An 18007-nucleotide genomic window follows, 5' to 3' on the forward strand; every position below is an offset into this window, starting at 1 on the left:
GTAGCCCTTGCCGTTGAAAGGGATATGGACAGGGGCGACTGGAAGTTCGTATTCGTGGACGGGAGAAACGGGAAAGTGTTCTCATTTGGGCTGGAAACCGGCTTCATCAGCGGCCCAGGTCAAAAAGAATTTTTGGCCTTCAGGAGAAACCCAGTAAGAGGATCCTTTATTGGTGTTGCCTAGGATTTCACCGTACGATTCTTTGCCGTAGGAATCGTAGGTGACTCCTTGCATCTTCTTCTGGGCCTAAGACTCTTCACGAGTTGGTAGCCAGACTGGCCGTAGCTGTAGGTGAATAGAATAGAATTTAATTTTTAAAAATATGAATACTTCTAACCATACGTTGGTGAGTATAAGGTAATGCGCCTACCTCCATTGGCTGCTGCCATCGAGGTTGCGCTCGTCAGATTGGCTAGTGATGGTAACGTCGGCGTATTTGTTATCCTTGTTGTAGCTTGGAGCAGGGTAGGCTGGTGCGGGATAAGCTGTTACAGGGTAGGTTGATGAAGGGTATTTTGGTGCAGGGTAGCTTAGGGCAGGATAGCTGGGAACTTTGTATACCGGTTTGAAGCTGGATGGTATGGCGGTAGCAACAGCCAAAAAATGCAGCGACAAAGAACTGTCGGGGAATCCCGGTATTAGTTTAAAGTTCGAATTTTTTTCCACTAAAAGAAGAATTAAAAATAAAAGCCTTACCAGCTTCATGTTGAACTTTGGACAAAAATATTAAAAACATGTCCGATAAATTATATCTGTATATCGAACGCATGGTGTAAATATAAATGCAATCAACGTAAGCAAAATGTCTTTTATTTCTATAACGTATTGAACAACTTATTTACACGTTTTGTTTTCATAGATGGTCATGCAAATATTTGTGGTAAGGAGCTTGTGGACGTCGTTTATGGAATCACACACTACTCTAACTCTTTCGGTTCGGTAAAATTTTTGTTATTGACAACTATAACATTATTAAACAATCATAAAAAATATTTTTGAAGTTTAATTTACCTGTAACGTGAGAAAAGAGTGGGTTTGGTCGTCATATCCGTATTAATCCACCGTTTATAATTCATGTGGACACCTAATTTCCATTTAGAGTTTATAGCGTTTGTTTTCCATGGAACCAGCCAGCGTGGTCACAGTCCATCGTTATTTTACCTAGTCCGACCTTTGCGTCACTCTTTCCAGCCATTCCCAGACCTGCCATTAGAATTAGATAAGCATTAGTAAGGCACATACGCGCAGTAACGGCGCTAGCGAACCAACACCGTTACCAAACATAAATTGTTTTATCAAGTCTTTTATACTGTAAAATAGATGATCTAACTATCACTGATAAAAGGCTGCGGTCATTATGGCGCAAGCTTACGTTTAATGTTAAATTTAGGAAAAAAATTAACAAAATTGGGAATTTTAATCAATGAACTTTATTCTTTACTTCCTTTAATGTCTTCTGGATAGAATTTCTTTTACGCTAGAAAAATAACTACATGCGAAAAAAGCCATAATAGAAAAGTCGGATGGTGTAATCACGGGTCGTGATTGGATCGTGTCCCGCCGTAAGACCGGCAAGCTTCTCCTCGGTCGTCACTAGGTGGCACGTGACTAGCACGCATAACTAAATCTTGCCAGTCCTGAAATTGCACCTGTCTTGCAACGTTGGCAATATAATCAGAGAAAACGTGATTAGCAGCTTGGTTGATTTAATTTGTGTGTGAAACCGGTCACCTTCGTCGCTTTGTTTTCGACGAATGGAAATGACGGGAATCGGTGGAAACGAAGGTAATAACTGCACTGGCTACGTCATTCTTCTACAAGTAAAGAAGTTCCATGCGTATAATGAAACATTTGTTTAGTCTACTCAGATAATTAGCTTTTACGGAAATCAAAACATAATTTGCGTTTATTTCTCATCAGTAAATTACACTTGGATGTATTGTTCATGCCATTCAAATTTCACGTAAGGAAAATTTACAACTTAGTAACCGGGTCCAGTGCGTGAATAAGGGAGAGCAGGCGCAACTGGGAGCTCGTATTCATGAACGGGGGCGACGGGCAAGTGGTCACCTTTGGGCTGGAATCCAGCATCATCAGCGGTCCATGTCAAAATGAATTTCTGGCCTTCAGGAGAAACCCAGTAAGAGGATCCTTTGTTGGTGTTGCCTAGGACCTCACCGTATGATTCTTTGCCGTAAGAATCATAGGTGATTCCTTCCATCTTTTTCTGAACCTGAGACTCTTCGCGGGTGGTGTAGTCAGACTGGGCATAGCTATCGGTAGAAATAATAAAAAATTTTTAATGGTTATTTTTAGTTCTTAAAATGATGAGTATAAAGTATGAAATAGATTCACCTCCATTGGCTGCTGCCATCGAGATTGCGCTCGTCAGATTGGCTGGTGATGGTGATACCAAGCGTATTTGTTATCCTTGTTGTAGCTGCAGGCTGGTCGCGAGGCAATATGTACTACTTAGTACATAATCGCGCCTACAGTTTTCTATATGGAGAAAGTGTGCGTTGTCGCCACTAGGGCCTTGATTTGGTTGCTTTAGTGGTTAAACCACTAAAGTTAAACCAGTTAAACAATAATGCGTGTAGCGCATGTCTTTTAAATTAATGAAATTACTTAAAATAACATGAATTCGTTTGATGTAAATTTTTCCAATGAGGTAATATGTACAATATAAATACTAATATATAAGTTACAATTATACATAGATATTTATATATATTACTATTATATATGTACGATACTATTATACATATAAAATACTATAATATATATTATATATATTTATTCTGCTTATATAATGAATATGTACAATTTGTGTGGTAATTGAAATAAAAAATATAAAAGAAATTTTTTTAATTATTTGTCAGCTAAATTAATTGCAATAATTAGTTGATTAATTACAGTAAATAGCTCTTGGTAAGGGCTATCTATTTTTGTGTAATTGTTATTAACATTTTCAAAGGGAAAAAATCTTAAAGGCAAAATGTGTTTTTGTTGTTTTTCGATCTAAGGTTCTAATGGACGCAACTGATAAAAACAAAAAATTTATGTTACGCTTAAACTTTTCCTTTTCTGAAAATTTAACATAACTTTCATAGAATTAGATAGTTCTTGATAAGAGCTATCGATTGATGCAAAATTTGTCAATTTTGACTGTTTATTTTCCTCATAAATAATTATTAAGGGATTTCATGATTTTAGAAAGGGGAGGGGGTGTGTGAAAAAGACGAAACTTTGCATTGATTGTTTGATGCTTAGCCTTCGTCAAAACACGAAATCATTATAATATTTTTGTTTGTGGTGATTCCAGGAACAAGTTGTTATAAACGTTTATTTTTAGGATGCATTATTTAATCCCAAAAATTACGTTTGAAAAGTGGTTTTTGATAAACCATTATGGCGGCCATTTTTTTACCGCGCCAAGTTCAAATTTTAAAAGGGTAAATAAGTGTAAAAAATTGTAATTATAAGTACATATTTACATTTTGTTTGTGTTTAGAGAATTTCAGTATTCTGTCTTAGATAGAAAATCTTAAACAGAGTTGAAACTAGCTCACCGAAACGTGAGCTTAGCTCAAGCTCTTCGCTCATGGCTAAAAAGTGAGCGGAGCTCAAGCTCAAGCTCGTAAAAAAAAATTTGAGCTCCGCTCAAGCTCACGTTCACTCAAGCTCATTTTTAAACAATTATTTAAAAAATAAAACTAGTAAGTGCCAACTAGGGCTCGGCCCCGATCGTCTTTGATCGGGGCAAACCGCGGTTTTTCATTTTAAAATCGTCAAACCGTCGGTTCGGTTTAGACATTTTTGACTGCGGTTTGGTTTTCGGTTTGCAACTGGGCATAACCGGTTTGAACCGCCATTAAATTTTTTTTTGAAATTTTACTGAAATTCCAAATTAACTAATTATCACTAATTGTTTCGAGCGTAGTGGCGGTCAACAACTTGTTATAAATCAAATTTCCGATCAGACTTACCGCCATCGCGATCGAAAAATTGGTCGATCTTCGCCATCTAGCGACAAATCCATCAAGCTCAAGCCAGCCTGCTTTTCAGTTTAAACTTCAAGATTGGACCTTGTTTGACATGTTTAATTTCTTGTAAAAACTTTAAATTTTGGTTCATAGATTGCGTTCTGTGAGCTTCTCGCTCATGGACCAAAAGCTCACGCTCAAGCTCACGTTTTTTAAAAAGAGCGCGCTCAAGCTCAAAGCTCACCAAATGAGTGAGCGCGCTCACGAAAAACTCAAGCTCACGCGAAGCTCGTTTCAACTCTGCATTTGGCAATCACTTGAAGTGCCAAAATTCCTCCCAATCCACACAGAAAAGCGTATCCTTCAGAATTGATAAAAGAACAGTTAGCAAATTGTCTTTAAAAACATTTGCTAACACGTCAAGAGTTGTTTGAGTTGTTTGTGTGAAAACGAGGAATATTGGGTAACCATTTACCACCAAGAATCCCATCGATACCTTAAAAAAGAACAAGTAAGTATTTGCTGAAACGTACATGTTAATGAAACTGTTCGTTGAACTCACCAATTGTGTGGAGTGGAAATTTCTGCTTCATTTTGGGATCATTTTGGCTCGGGAGCCACAACATCAATAGGAATACAAAATACCTTTTGGGCCCTAATTCAACCAAACAGCTTTAAAAGGTATTTTAAAATGATATTAACCGAGGCATATTGAATTGAACGTTACCTCCAAATAATGCACAATGTTTAAAAATACTTTTTGTTGCTGTTTCTTTTACCCTTTTACTTACGTTGCTGTTTCACTCGCGCCCCTTTCGCCAACTGAATCGAAGTTTAGCATCGACAGGTTAGCCAATGTTTGCCATATTTTTTTGCTGTTTTTTTAAGTAATTCGCAATTAGTATTTGAAACAGACTTTACAAACTTAAAGTAATATTTAAACTATCTCCGTGTAAAAAACTGCTTCAATAATGAAAGTTGTTCTATAAAAGGATTTTTTAGAAGAAACCATTCACCGGTGTTTAGGGAAAGACTACTAAAATTGCAAATAATGGTAGTTTCGACTTACCAATTTTCGCATGCGGTTTCAGAATTTCAGCCAGTCATTGTTGAGTTGTATATGTGTATCAGGCTAGGAAAGGATAGGCAACGGTTCGAGTGCTGGCATTGTTACTATAAGTTTAAGGGCATTGAGACTTGTCACCTCAATGGGCACAGGTATCGGGATTGGTTTCACAGTGTCGTCGTGAAACCAATTGTCTGGCCATGGTCAGTGGACCTTCAGTTAGATGAATATCTTAGTCGGGACATAGGCCGACTAGGATTAGAAATACTTTAGAAAGAGTTATTTAACTATTATTTAAATTATGGGGTGTGTTACTTTTCCATGCGTGATGAATTGCTTTGTTTCTTCACTCCACTTAATGCTTTTAATAATTCTTTTCATTTTTTTGAACTGAACTTTTTTTAAGCCTTACTAATTTCTTTTTTTCTTTGTGGGTTTCAAAAGGGGGCTTTATCCGACAATTTTTTAAACTGTTTTTACCAGCCGCTCTAATGCTTCTGTTATTTCTTAATTACTCTTTTTGGCCATTGATCTTTGTTTTTGTCTTAGTTAATTTTCTTTTATCGCGAACGTTGATAAGGGGTTTTGGCCAACGATGTTTTAATCAGTTCTTCAGGACGCTTAAAAGCTTTAACTATTTCTAATTATTGTTTGGCAATTGCTCTTTGCCTACGCTTAATTCAATTAATTTTTTTTCTTGGTGTTGACAGGGTGCTTTGTTAAACGATTCTGAAGAGGAGTCCCCACCTCCAACTTCTTTGCCCCTGCCGTCTCGTATAGGTAACTACTAAATAAAATTCACATAAAACCTTACCTTACCAAATCTTTTCTATTAGAATTCCCAGTTCCGCTTACAATTTTAAACTAACGCTAATTTTGTTTATTTTTTACTAGGCACACCAGTTGAGCGTTCGTCAAATTCATTACTTGATTTTCTACCTTAAAGGGTTGCAATACTAATGTATGTACTAACAAGGAAAAGAGGTTGAGAATGAATAATGGTAGTATATACTATTCAAACTTATATATACAGTTCTTATGTTTTGGATTTTTATTTTGTTTGTTTGTTTGTTTTGTAGACTGTAGAGGAAATCATTGGTCATCAAGTATTTAAATGCTTCTGAAAATCACATTCCACCCATTTCAAACAGCCCATCATTGAAATGTAATGGAAACTGTGATAACAATAGACTGCTCAGAACTTCGGAAAACATGATGGTAAATCTATTAAAAGTATAATGGGTACAGTGATAGATTTAAAGAGTGTCTAATATTTTTCATTATAGGGGCCGCGAAAAGGCCACAACCAATAATAACAGAACTGAATGCCATCAAGGTGATTGGCTTTACTGCGTAACTGCAAAGAAAAGAGAAAAATAATGCGAGGGTTGTTTAATTTTATGCAATTCATTGGTGTTTTTTTCTCGTTTGAAGTAAACAGTAAAATGTTATCTTGCGGTATTTATGTCATCATTCTCAATACAAAGAAATTTCTTGTAACAATGCAATTGTTTTGTTTTACTTAATTCATTACTCAGTTCTTGGGAGCGGGGGAGGGGAGGATTAGAAGAGCCATCTGTAGTCAGGAATGCTTTCAGCTAGCAAACATTAGTCTGCTCATGAACCCTCAACTTCTTTCTTCGTTTCCGTTATTTGCCATTTTGGAATTATTTTAATTGGTAAAACAAAGGTATTTTTGCATAATTGATACATGTCCACGGCTTGTCCTTTTCCCGCCCAGCAGGACGTCCCTCGGATATCAATCGGCATATTCCCGGGAGGTCTTCCAATATTCAGTCGGTATCCGAAGGACATCCAACTCGGAGGTCAGGCAGTTCCACGGATGTCCGTAAGATGTCACCGTTATCCAACTAGGATATACCACGGATGTCCGTGGGACCGAATTGTGCTATGTGGGAATGCACCTGTTACCAATAATGGTTCCATTGAGACAAGAGAGTTTCCGCTATCTTCTGCGCAATCACTTCTGGAATTTTGTTTGCAAATACCTGCTACGTCGCAAACAGTTGTTATCTCTTCACCGCCGAGCCGCGATACATCTCAAAGTAAAGTAACAAAACGTCCGGTTGCTGTGGGAGTTAATGGTCCAGCTTCTTCGCCATCGGTTACTTCACCGCCAATCTCCCTAATTCCATTGGCGAAGGCGCCCCAAGGTGTTCTTGTTAAAACGGCTCAGGGGACTTTTATGAAATTAAAGAATAGCGAGGTAAAACAGTTAACTTTCCATGTTTTAAGCAAAAAGAATGACTGAAGAACAACTAAATATTTAGGTCCTTATTCCCTTTATCTCCAAAGTGGCCCCGGCACCAGGACTCAAGAAATTATAATTTACCTCAATGAATGTAATTCTAAACTTTGTTGTTACCCAGAGGATAAAATCCAGAAATAAAAGATGAATGATTCAAAGATTTTTAGATCTTTTATTAATCTTTAAAAACAGAAAACCTACCTCATAATACACAAGCAACTCCTTTACCCTTGTAAACCAATATTAAAAACATTAAACAATACAGTACATTCCATAAAATAATGATCTACCTTTGGGACCTTTCTTCTGTTCTTGAAATAAGGTCCAGCTATCAAGTATCATGGCTTATTATGTCTCCACATAAGAATGCTTCATTAGTTCTTACGCACGACAGCTAGTACATCTGTGTTATATAAAACGAGAATTAGTGAGGGAATTGCAATCATTGACAATTTTTTACTTACAGTCCTGAACAAACAGTCACGGGTTACCAGTACTCTAGGCAGGTCCAGTGTCAGATTGGAAAGCACTTGAAGTGCCTGGTTGTTCCATCGCATCAGTAATGTTACATATTTAAAACAAAACCAAACATTACTTTAAAAATGAGTTGACTTGAATTGTGATTTCTTGTTCGGCTTCTTTGTAGGACAGCGAGTAGATCTGTGTTATCTAAAACGAGAATTTGTGAGAGAATTGCAATCATTGATAATTTTTTACTTAGTCCTCAACAAACGGACAAAGGTTATCTGTATTCGCAGCAGGTCCAGCATCAGATTGGAAAGCACTTGAAGTGCCTGGGTATTCCATCGCAGCAATGTTACCTATTGAAAACAACCAAACGTTACTTTAAAAATGGGTTGATAAGTAGTGTTAGTTAGTGTTAGTTATACTTGATATAGTGTCGACCGAAGGCTGTTTGCACCTGACGTTATCGATCACAAATAGCTTTTTAACTCGAAGCCCAGTCGATTTGCTTGGGATCTGTTGTTTTATATATTTTTTTCTACACTTTTTCGGTCCTCTTTCCTCCCATACTACGACTCGCTTCCTGCTTTTAGATTCCATTTTGAAAATTACACGATTTCTTCTCTTGGGTTTCACTGCTACGAAATTAAAAATGTCACTTAAATGTCCAAATGTCAAAACAAATCACTGAAGCGTCACTTAAGCAGACGAAATTCAAATGTCAAAGCCGACATACAGGCAATTGCGCTCAACAGGAATAAGGGCATCAGTTAGAAGAGACTTCGAAAAACCCGTCACCTAAGCCAACTGTCTGGCTCAATGCAAGAGCCAAACAGTTGGCCTAGGTGACGGAGACCAAGTTGGTATTAGCAGAGCTCTTTTTTCAATTTGTTTTTGAATGTTGTTATTTTGTGTTTTATTTCGTCTGCTGGGTGGCTGACATATATCGTCTGCCACAATGTCTGTGTTTGTATTTACAACGTTGATGAAAGAAATTAAATTTTAAAAATTAAATTACCGACATTTAACAACAATTATGATGTAAAGCTGGACATGCAATATTCGATAATAAAAATTTGATCTCCATACTATTAACCGTTCTTTGGATTACTAACAGGGTTCTGAACCTAATTCAGAAAACTACCGAAAATCATTAAATAATATTTAGTTACTATAGAAAGTTATAAAATATCTTAAAAAATAAAGATTAAAATTCTTTATATTACTGTAAAAAAATCATCAAAATACGTATCCCAGATTCTGAGATATCGTCATTTTAGTTTCTTCATAAAACAGGGAGTTCTCTTATGGGAAAACCCACGTTTCAATTGCCCAGACGCCCTGTTTCAATTGCCGAGTACAAATGGCAATTGAAACAACTTGGGGTACCTCCAGTTTTTTACACATAGCAGATGTTCAACTTTGCCGAACCTACCCAAAAAAAATACTGTTATGTAGCTGAGATAACTAGCTACAAATCTATATATTTTTTAATTTACTTAGACGATTTTTGTAATCGTACGGAACAAAAATAAGTTTTGTGTTCCAACAACGCCCTACCTCCCCTACCGTCTTTTGTCATCTAATAAACTGGAGCTGAAGATCTTCACATCTAACTATTGGTATGAGAGCGCTTTTATGCAACAAGAAGAGACAGTAGGAGGATCAGTGATTTCCGAATTTTAAAACTTCCCATCATCAGTTGGTAGAAAATGAATTCCCTAAAACAAATGGCTTCGTACGCATAACCGGGACGTCTTCAGGTTTCTTTTCTTCTATTGGAACCTGTTCCGGTTTCGTTTGCACAGCTGGAACTTGCACCGGTTGGGGTACACCTACTGGAACTTGTTTCGGTATCACCGAAACGCTTTCGGCTTTCTTTTGCTCTACTAAAACCTTTTGCTTCTCTGCTCATCTACGGAAAACTGTTCAGGATGTTCCAAGTCGTTTTGTTTTCATTTCTGCTGCTCTTGAGATAACTTATTCTGATTCCCGTTCCTCCATTGCCATCACGACAGGTGGAATACGGCAGCGATGGGGGTGAGGTACAGCTACAGGGTATGGTGGGAATCCTTCATCGCACTGTTCCATTTCTTTTGCATAATTTTTCCTGATTCCCCACCATTGCGTAGTTAGTTGTTGTTGTTTTTTAAGAGTTCTAGCGTAGATATTCGGCTAATGTGTTTTAACGGGAAAGCTATCTCTAATAGTATATGTAATATATTAAAATAAAATGGAAGCTACTTTGTACCCCTTGTACCTCCCTCAAAAAGCGGACTTCCTCCATGCTAAGCTATCCTCATGATATTCATTCATGACTGATATTCATGATATATCCTCAAGACCGAGTATTCGAGTTTCGAAGTGGGTCATCACTGCCTATCCCACCTTGTTGGAGGTGGAGGTTTAACCAACAAGCTACCACTTCTTTACCTCGGATTCCGTAAGTGTTATGACAGCTCTTACCTCTCTAACCAGTTTTGGTTGGATAGTACTGGTATCGGCCGCCACCTGTACGAGCCATGCCAACTGCACGTAGAGTGACAAATGCCGCCTAGCAAGCCCAATGCTGGGATGAGTGCAACACCCGTTCGTTGGAAGTGCCGCTACCTTGTGAAGTTGCATTACAATCCTTATGTACCGTGACTTGGGTCCCGAAACACAGTTGATAACGCCGTGATGCAGTTTTCCGCCAACAATCTCATTTCAAATATTTAATGAAATAACAATTGGTAAATGTAATAAATGGACATTATTCGAAATATTGTGTAGAATACGATTCGACTTCATTATGAAACAAAAATTTATGAAAATTTAAAAAAAAATGACAAATTGAGTGAAACTCTGCATAGGGGAATACAGCCATGCTGAGTGCAACTGTGTGCTTGCTATAGGCTTTCCGCTGCCCGTTTTTTGATATTTTAATATGTAAACTGGCTGAAATTTCGTCACATTTTTCATAGAGGTTGTCACCGCAGTATTGCTAAAGGTGGACTGCCCGGACAGCCGGTGTGCATTGAACCGATTCCGCAGTTATCCAAATGTAAAATAACTCACAAAATGTATGTATCAAGTAAATATTAAGTCACTTTTCGTGATCCTCATTGAATTTTGAATATAAATCTTGTATTTTAATAGTTATATCATATTTTCTTATCAAAATATAAAAAAAAAGGAAAAGTCGGGCTTATAATGTCGGGCTTGTATTTTGAAGCCCAACTTTCTTGTGAAAAACAAATCAGACATTCCATGATCTTTTTAAAGATTCTGGTCGCACGATAAAAGCTGGAAATCACTTGTAAATGAGGATAATCGAAGAAATGCAATCGATAGAAATGTGTCGTTCACACCAAAGCTCTGAAGATGAAGTTTCTTTGAGACGCAAACAAACTAGAATAAATTCAATAAATCCTTGTACAGCATATTCTAATGCCTCACGATTACGGAGCTCGAATGATGTGGTTTCGCGTTAGTATTTCGTATGAGGTTGAAAACAAAGTCAGGCAGTACGCACCTTCCTGATGATAAACATTTACCACCAAAAATAGTTTTCGTTTATCGCCTTGGCTTTTAGAAGCAATCCGGCTATACGATACGAAAGTGGTTTCCGTTTTTACGCAAAGAGCAACCGAAAAGCTTTGCTGAAAAACGTACGAGCCAAACTTTTGTTTCCTTTACACAGGTTATGCTGTGGAAATGCATCACTCAGACCCAAGAATCAAGACAAGGAAGCTGTAGATAATACTAATGTTGGCAGACTGTTAATACGGGTAAGCTTAATCAATACAGCGGAAGTTAATTAACCTCTGGCGGGACTCGAACCCGCAATCCCCGGCTTAGGAGGCCGATGCCTTATCCATTAGGCCACAGAGGCTGTAAAAGTATACCTGCCTTCCAATTTGCAAGCCGCAAATTTTTCATTTGGGTCAGGTCTAGGTTATTTATATCATTGCCTTTATTCCACAAACTATCGTAAGGACCCAAGCGCAAATATGTCCGTTTTCTTCTGCTTATATTAATACACTAGCGGATACATTTAAAGGACCACTTTTGAGGTTAGTATTTCTGTTTCCAGTAGCGCAGCTGGTTGGCGAATGGAACTTATGCGACAGTAATTTCATTGTGTTTCGGGATTGAACGATTCTCTAAGTAATGCCGAGGCCACGAGTTCGATGCTCGCCTGGAGAATGTGTTATTTTTAACCTGCCCGATCCCGACAGGTTTAATGAAATAGAGGAAAGTAATTGAAACTACGTTTGCTAATTGAATGAACAGTCAGTGCTTTGTATCCATTTTCCACAAGAGTTTTGTCCAACTTCCAACTTCAGGAGATGTATTCCAGCATTTTGTCTGCTAGTTTTACCAAAGTAACACAGTTCAATCAGGTGATCGCAGGCAGCTACAATCCTCGTAAAGAGATAGAAATAAAAACCCAACGCTCCAGGTGAGGATTGAACTCGCGATTTCGGTATTCCTTCGGAAATCTTTAGATTCCTTCGCACATTCACATTACTGACATATAAGCGGCGTAAGTGGTAGTGTAGTATTTGGAAATAGTGCTTTGGTGGCTCGCTGTAGTAGCTAGGAGTGGCAGATGTTGTTGTGTAGTATGTTGGAGCTTCAGTGTAATAACTTGGTGCCGCGTACATGGTGGTGTAGTACTCGGGAGCCTTCGTCGTGTAGTATCGTGGACCCTCCGTCTTGTAATACATGCGAACCTCAGTATAGTAAGCTGGGACAGCGTACGTGGTAGGCGGGGAAGCGTAGATTGTCGTGTAATAGTCAGAGGCGTATAGTAGGTGGGAGCTACGGTGTAGTAACTTGGAGTGGCATATGTTGTTGTGTAATACACTGGCGCTTCTGTGTAATAGCTCGGTGCGGAGTAGTATTTCAAGGCCTCCGTATAGTAAGTCGGAGCTGCATACGTAGTGGTGTAGTATTCAGATGCCTTGGTGCTGTAATACTTGGGCGCATCGGTGTAGGAAGTACGGGCCACATATGTCGTGGTGTAGTGCTCGGCCGCCTTCGTAGCGTAATACGACACAGCAGTGGTTGTCTGGTATGAATAGATACCGTATCCACAAGATGAACCCATCGGCACACTTAAAGTCGATCCAGTCATCAGAAGACGACAGCTAGTAGCAGCATAATGCCATCATAACCTGACGAAAAAAAAAACAAACATTAATTTTCATAATTCCATTATGACATTGAAATGCTTAAAACGACAATAAAGAATCATTTCACCTCGTTCAAACATCAATTTAATCAACAATTGCATCATCACATTAACTAAAATCATTAAACAAGTTGAAGTGTGTACATTACCCATGATTGCAGGTTGGAACTGGAAGACACTATATTAAATCAGCTATTGGTATTTGAAAGACTGCTAGTACTATACTGTGTCAGAGATGTTCACTCGACTAACCTCTACCTTCGATTTGACCTCGTTTTATAAGGTTTTCTATCATCCTGATTCGTCTTTTCAGGCCAGAGGGTCCACCTGTTCATTCTGACATAACAACCACTATTCCTACACTACCTCTAATCGCTCGTGTCGTATGCATTTTCAAATATCGAAGAAACGCATAATTATCTTCCCCATCCCACTAACCATTGTTATGCGAGCGAATGAAGCGCCTAGAAAAAACGAATGCTGATTTAAATGTAATATCGACAATAATGAAATTATATTCAAGATTATTTGCTGCGAATCTTAGAACTTACTGAAAAGAAATAAAGGTTCAACAGTAAGAATTATTAATTCAATATCATTCCTTACGTGAAGAACTGTGAGGCTTCCAGCATCGTTGCAAACCCATGTATCGCGTATACAGAAGTATTTATATTTCTTCTTTTTCTTCGTCATTCATAAACGTTGCGGAATGATCATTTTTCACCGCCTTTTTTTTGTTTCGATTTCGTCATTATTGACGATGGTGTAGTTATCCAATGGCACGAAATGGCTATGAATAATGAGCATCAGTAGCGCAATTGCGTGTGTCCACTAGTCAAAACTATCCGCCAACATGTTGTTCCAAAGCTACCTAATTAGTAATTTGCTTTCAATGTGCGTCACCTAGTTTAATTTGTTCTTGTACAGTACGTTTAAATTCTATACCTGTGATTCATTCCGGATGCCGTCGAGTCATTCCAACTAGTTGGAATTTTGTTTTTCTAGAGTTTCGTTTTGTGATGAAGCACTTGCTATTGATGTTAATACCTGGTGTTATAGTTTTCATTCACGCGCTAAATAGGGTCCCTTTAGAAATCTTTGCAATCACGCGTGATTCAGTTTCAACGATGAAGCGCTACAATAGAAAACAATACCGTTGCCATAAGAAACTGGGAAAAGATAATGTAAAGGCTTTGTTGTTTTATGAATAGCTACGCCAAACGGTTTAGAAGAGTTTTCAACACCATCTCGAGTTTCTAGTAGAAAGAAGTTCTGTGTGTCAACAACGATGGTGAATAACGTCAAAGGTGCTGTGCATATTAAAGTTGTTTTCCACTTCGGAAGCGAATGACGCGATTGATTTTCAAAATAAACTGAAATACGATTGCAGAAATTGAAATGCAAAGATTTCTAAGTCAAATTGTATACTACCTGAATAGGAATTTCCTGCTTGCTTCTCGTACACTTTAGTACAAGTCTTAGTACACATTAACCAACACTTAATCTGTGTTGCCTTTCCTTTTCATGTAAAGAAATTAGATGTGTTATTATTGCTCTTCAGGTTGTCTGTGTGCATCAGGATGTGGCACGTCATTTCGACGCCCTCTGTGCTCCTACGATTGCCTAATTAAATGTGTATATACAAATGGAGGCCGATAATAGGCGTAAGAAAATCATACAATCTATATAATAAGAAAAATTACTATTCTTTTGGTAAAACTACAAAGATACTCAAAAAAAAAAAAGAAATGAAAAAAAATTTCACAGAACTATACGCTAAGAAAAGTACTTAAGGCACCACAAAACTTTAAGAAACTCCAGCAAATTGTTTTGATTTTATTATTTAACAGACAACGGCAGAATGCACCAGCCAACTAAGAATTCTCCTTTTTCCGTTCGGCGTTCGTTGGTTTGTTTACTTTCATAACGCATTTCATCGTCTGCTTGAAGCCTAAATCGTTGCCAGATCCACAAATAATGAAAATAATTTTCTCTAATTTTCAAAATCAAGGCGGGGTTCTATTAACTTTAATACACACATTACCTAACCTGTTAGTATTGTACAATTCATGCCCACACGAGGCAGATTGAAAAGACAAGCACGCATCTTTCAACTTTTGTTAAAACTAATTAATAAGCTGAAAATATTCTAGAAAGCCATTCCATGAATCGAAAACATACAACGAACCTAAAAATGTAATAAAATCTAAAATTGAAGCTGAAAAAATGTTTTAGTGCGGGTCCCGATTTGAACCTTTGGCCCTGGCGATCGTCTGGACGGACATAACGTTGTAATTTACCGGAAGTTATTGTTAATTATTAATAAAATAATTACGTCGAATTGCTAATTTTACATTTTGCTTTTTCCTTTGTTTTATTTTATTTCTCAAATGCCATTAATTCGAAAAAATGTGATCATCGACCGTAGACTCGCGCCCCAAGTTCAGGTTCCATGTCCCATGTTTCCATGTACATTCCTTCAATCCCTCTAAGCCTCATCTAGGGTCATTGATGATCATCAGACGCCATAACCACTCGGCTATGGACGCCCAACTTAATGTGTTTTCGAATTACTTTTAATGTTCCTTCCATAGAGCAGTTTAATGTTACAAAACCCGTTAGGACATTGTCAAATTCATTTCATGCATTCTTATATGAGTTTTATTTTAAACTTTGTAAAACAATATTTTTTTTTACCAAATGAAAAAATTCATTTAATTTCATAACTCTTGTAGACTTTAAACTTGGTGCTGATAGTACATTTGTTTCTGTTTGTTGAACATTTTTCCACCATGGCATAATTTTGAAAAATAGCGGGGTTCCCGCCGTTGCCCCGAAAACCCACCCCGCTTGAAAAGCATGTATGTTTTTCACCCCGAAACGACCGCCTTTTCGCGATGCCCTGCGGGACAAGCTTGAATATTACGCTGCCCCGAAACTAAAATAAAAAAATTGAATTAAAGTGAAATTATCCGTCCTTTGTTATGATGCTTTTTTTGGCCGCCCGTGGCCACCCATTTAACTACGTTGCATCCAGCAGACAAATTGCTGCACTGATCTCATTATCCGCGAAATGCCAACAATCCATCACGGTACATTTTGTTTCGAAAATAAATTTCAGATACAACACTTCTCTTCAATTGCTTTAATTAAATCGTCTAGTACGGTTCCATCAGTGCCCTATTGCAATTCAACGGTGTTGACTTTTCATGGTGGGATGACAAAGAACGGAGAACAGCAATACTTTTGGTTTGGGAACAAAAAAAGCATGCACACTTGTCTATGCGAAATGTTAGCCAGTTTGGTGGTACCGACCGGCATATAGAGCGGGTGCCAGCGGGCCGAATTTGTTTGGCCATTACCTACATCACACAGTTAGTTTAATAGTCCTAGATCAATTCGAATTCGTAAATGAAAACGTTTAAGTTGAGCATAGCGGAAAAGCTTGCTGTATGTGGCGAAAAATTGATTGCAATGCAGATAAGTAACAATACTTTGGGATACAATACTCGATAAATACGGATTCTGGATTCCATTAACAAGATTCAAAGCATCTTTGAGCAGTTGGTTATGAAGAAATAATGCAGCAAAATGACAACACAAATGGCAATTGTAGATGAATAGTCTTGCCATATTCAAACGTTAGATTAGGTTAGAAAGAGTTGAAAGACAGGTTTTTCAGCTTTCAAAAAATGTAATATTTCTTTCTTATCTGACAGAAATAAAATAGTATTGGATTATTGGCATGATGCCATGAATGTTCGATGGTTAAACTTGAATATAACCTTCATGTGCTTGTCGAAATTTACCAAAATGCACCTGGTAGATTGATTGCATTTATATTTACACCACACTTGCGATAAACGAGATATACAAAAATTATCGGACATACTTTAAATATTCAATCACGTGTCGGGAAATCTAGTAAATCTTGTAACCCTTTCCATTGAAGGGGATGTGAACGGGGGCAACGGGGAGCTCGTATTCATGGACGGGGGCCACGGGCAAGTGATCACCTTTGGGCTGGAATCCAGCATCATCAGCGGTCCAGGTCAAAGTGAACTTGTCGCCTTCAGGTGAAATCCAGTAGGAAGATCCCTTGTTGGTGTTGCCCATAACATCTTCGTAGGTGGCCTTTCCGTAAGAATCGTAAGCGACTCCTTGCATCTTCTTCTGAACTTGAGATTCTTCACGGGTTGTGTAGTCAGACTGGCCGTAGCTGTGGGTTAAAGGAATTTCATGTTTTGAAATATGAGAATCTATAGTCTCTTTGTTATTACGCATAAACCATGAAAATTATTTACCTCCACTGGCTGCTGCCATCGATGTTGCGCTCGTCGGATTGGCTAGTGACTGTAATGTCAGCGTATTTGTTATCCTTGTAGCTTGGTGTGGGGTAGGCTGGTGTGGGGTAGCTAGGCGTAGGGTACTTGGGTGCGGTGTAGCTAGGGGTAGCGAATTTTGATGCAGGGTAGCTGGGAGCTTTGTATTCAGGGTTATAGCTGGAAGGAACGGCAGCGGCAATAGCCAAGACGGCAGCGAACAACAACTGTCGTCCAATGTATTAATTAAATAAATATCTAAAATTTTTAGTTTTCGGAAAATATAAGCAATAAAATGCCTCACGAGCTTCATGCTGTACTAGGAGGTTTTGATAAACAACTGATGGTCTGAGTCCTTCTATCCTGGACTTTTATAGTTGAGTGAGAGGCAAAGAGCATTCAGTTGACCTAGTTGTTTTGGCAGCTAGATTTCGCTAGAGCAAATTAGGTTTTGGGCGTTGAATAAAATACCTTACTTTCGCTTTTCCCCTTAACCACAGTGCATTTTTGATTTCGTTTGGCTGGTGAAGGATTTATTTTGTCTCCTGGTCTATGATGATGAGAAATCAATATCTTGTTATAGGAGTATTCACACGTCAGTGTCTATGAAATACAAATAATATAATTTATCTTACTAAAATCAGATTGACGAACGATAATTTGCTCAATTCCTAAATCATCAGTCGGTGGTAATATGTGACAATTCTGAAGGAAAATCAT

The 18007-nt window shown here is 38.0% G+C and overlaps 2 protein-coding genes, 1 long non-coding RNA gene and 1 other non-coding gene across 7 annotated transcripts in view; all 4 read right to left on the reverse strand.

Moving 5' to 3' along the window:
• Nucleotides 1–1981: 1981 nt before the first annotated feature.
• LOC132088555 (pupal cuticle protein Edg-78E-like) lies at nucleotides 1982–17390 on the reverse strand. Its single transcript, XM_059497468.1, has 2 exons — nucleotides 17270–17390; nucleotides 1982–2273 (listed from the first exon to the last, which is right to left on the reverse strand). The coding sequence occupies exon 2, from the start codon at nucleotides 2219–2221 to the stop codon at nucleotides 1982–1984; it is 240 nt and encodes a 79-aa protein (XP_059353451.1). The 5' UTR covers nucleotides 2222–2273; nucleotides 17270–17390.
• Nucleotides 11588–11660, reverse strand: Trnar-ccu (transfer RNA arginine (anticodon CCU)). Its single transcript has one exon. It is a non-coding gene; the product is annotated as a tRNA-Arg (tRNA).
• Nucleotides 13055–14861, reverse strand: LOC132088551 (uncharacterized). 2 transcript variants are annotated; one of them, XR_009422027.1, is made up of 5 exons: nucleotides 14397–14861; nucleotides 14181–14338; nucleotides 13911–14100; nucleotides 13572–13836; nucleotides 13055–13429 (listed from the first exon to the last, which is right to left on the reverse strand). It is a non-coding gene; the product is annotated as an uncharacterized LOC132088551 (long non-coding RNA). The 2 variants fall into 2 exon arrangements; XR_009422026.1 differs by having other exon boundaries at nucleotides 13911–14338.
• Nucleotides 16811–18007, reverse strand: part of LOC130699943 (endocuticle structural glycoprotein SgAbd-1-like) — a 42276-nt gene continuing 41079 nt past the window's right edge. The window contains exon 3 of one of the 3 annotated variants that reach the window (XM_059497458.1): nucleotides 16811–17184. In XM_059497458.1, coding sequence (XP_059353441.1) covers nucleotides 16887–17184 — 298 coding nt within the window. In that variant the 3' untranslated portion in view covers nucleotides 16811–16886. The remainder of the gene's footprint in view (nucleotides 17185–18007) is intronic. The other 2 variants (XM_059497459.1, XM_057521998.2) reach the window with 2 other exon arrangements.

The sequence above is a fragment of the Daphnia carinata genome, unplaced genomic scaffold (genome assembly GCF_022539665.2).
Source record: "Daphnia carinata strain CSIRO-1 unplaced genomic scaffold, CSIRO_AGI_Dcar_HiC_V3 NW_026453105.1, whole genome shotgun sequence".
NCBI classification, from domain to species: Eukaryota; Metazoa; Arthropoda; class Branchiopoda; order Diplostraca; family Daphniidae; genus Daphnia; species Daphnia carinata.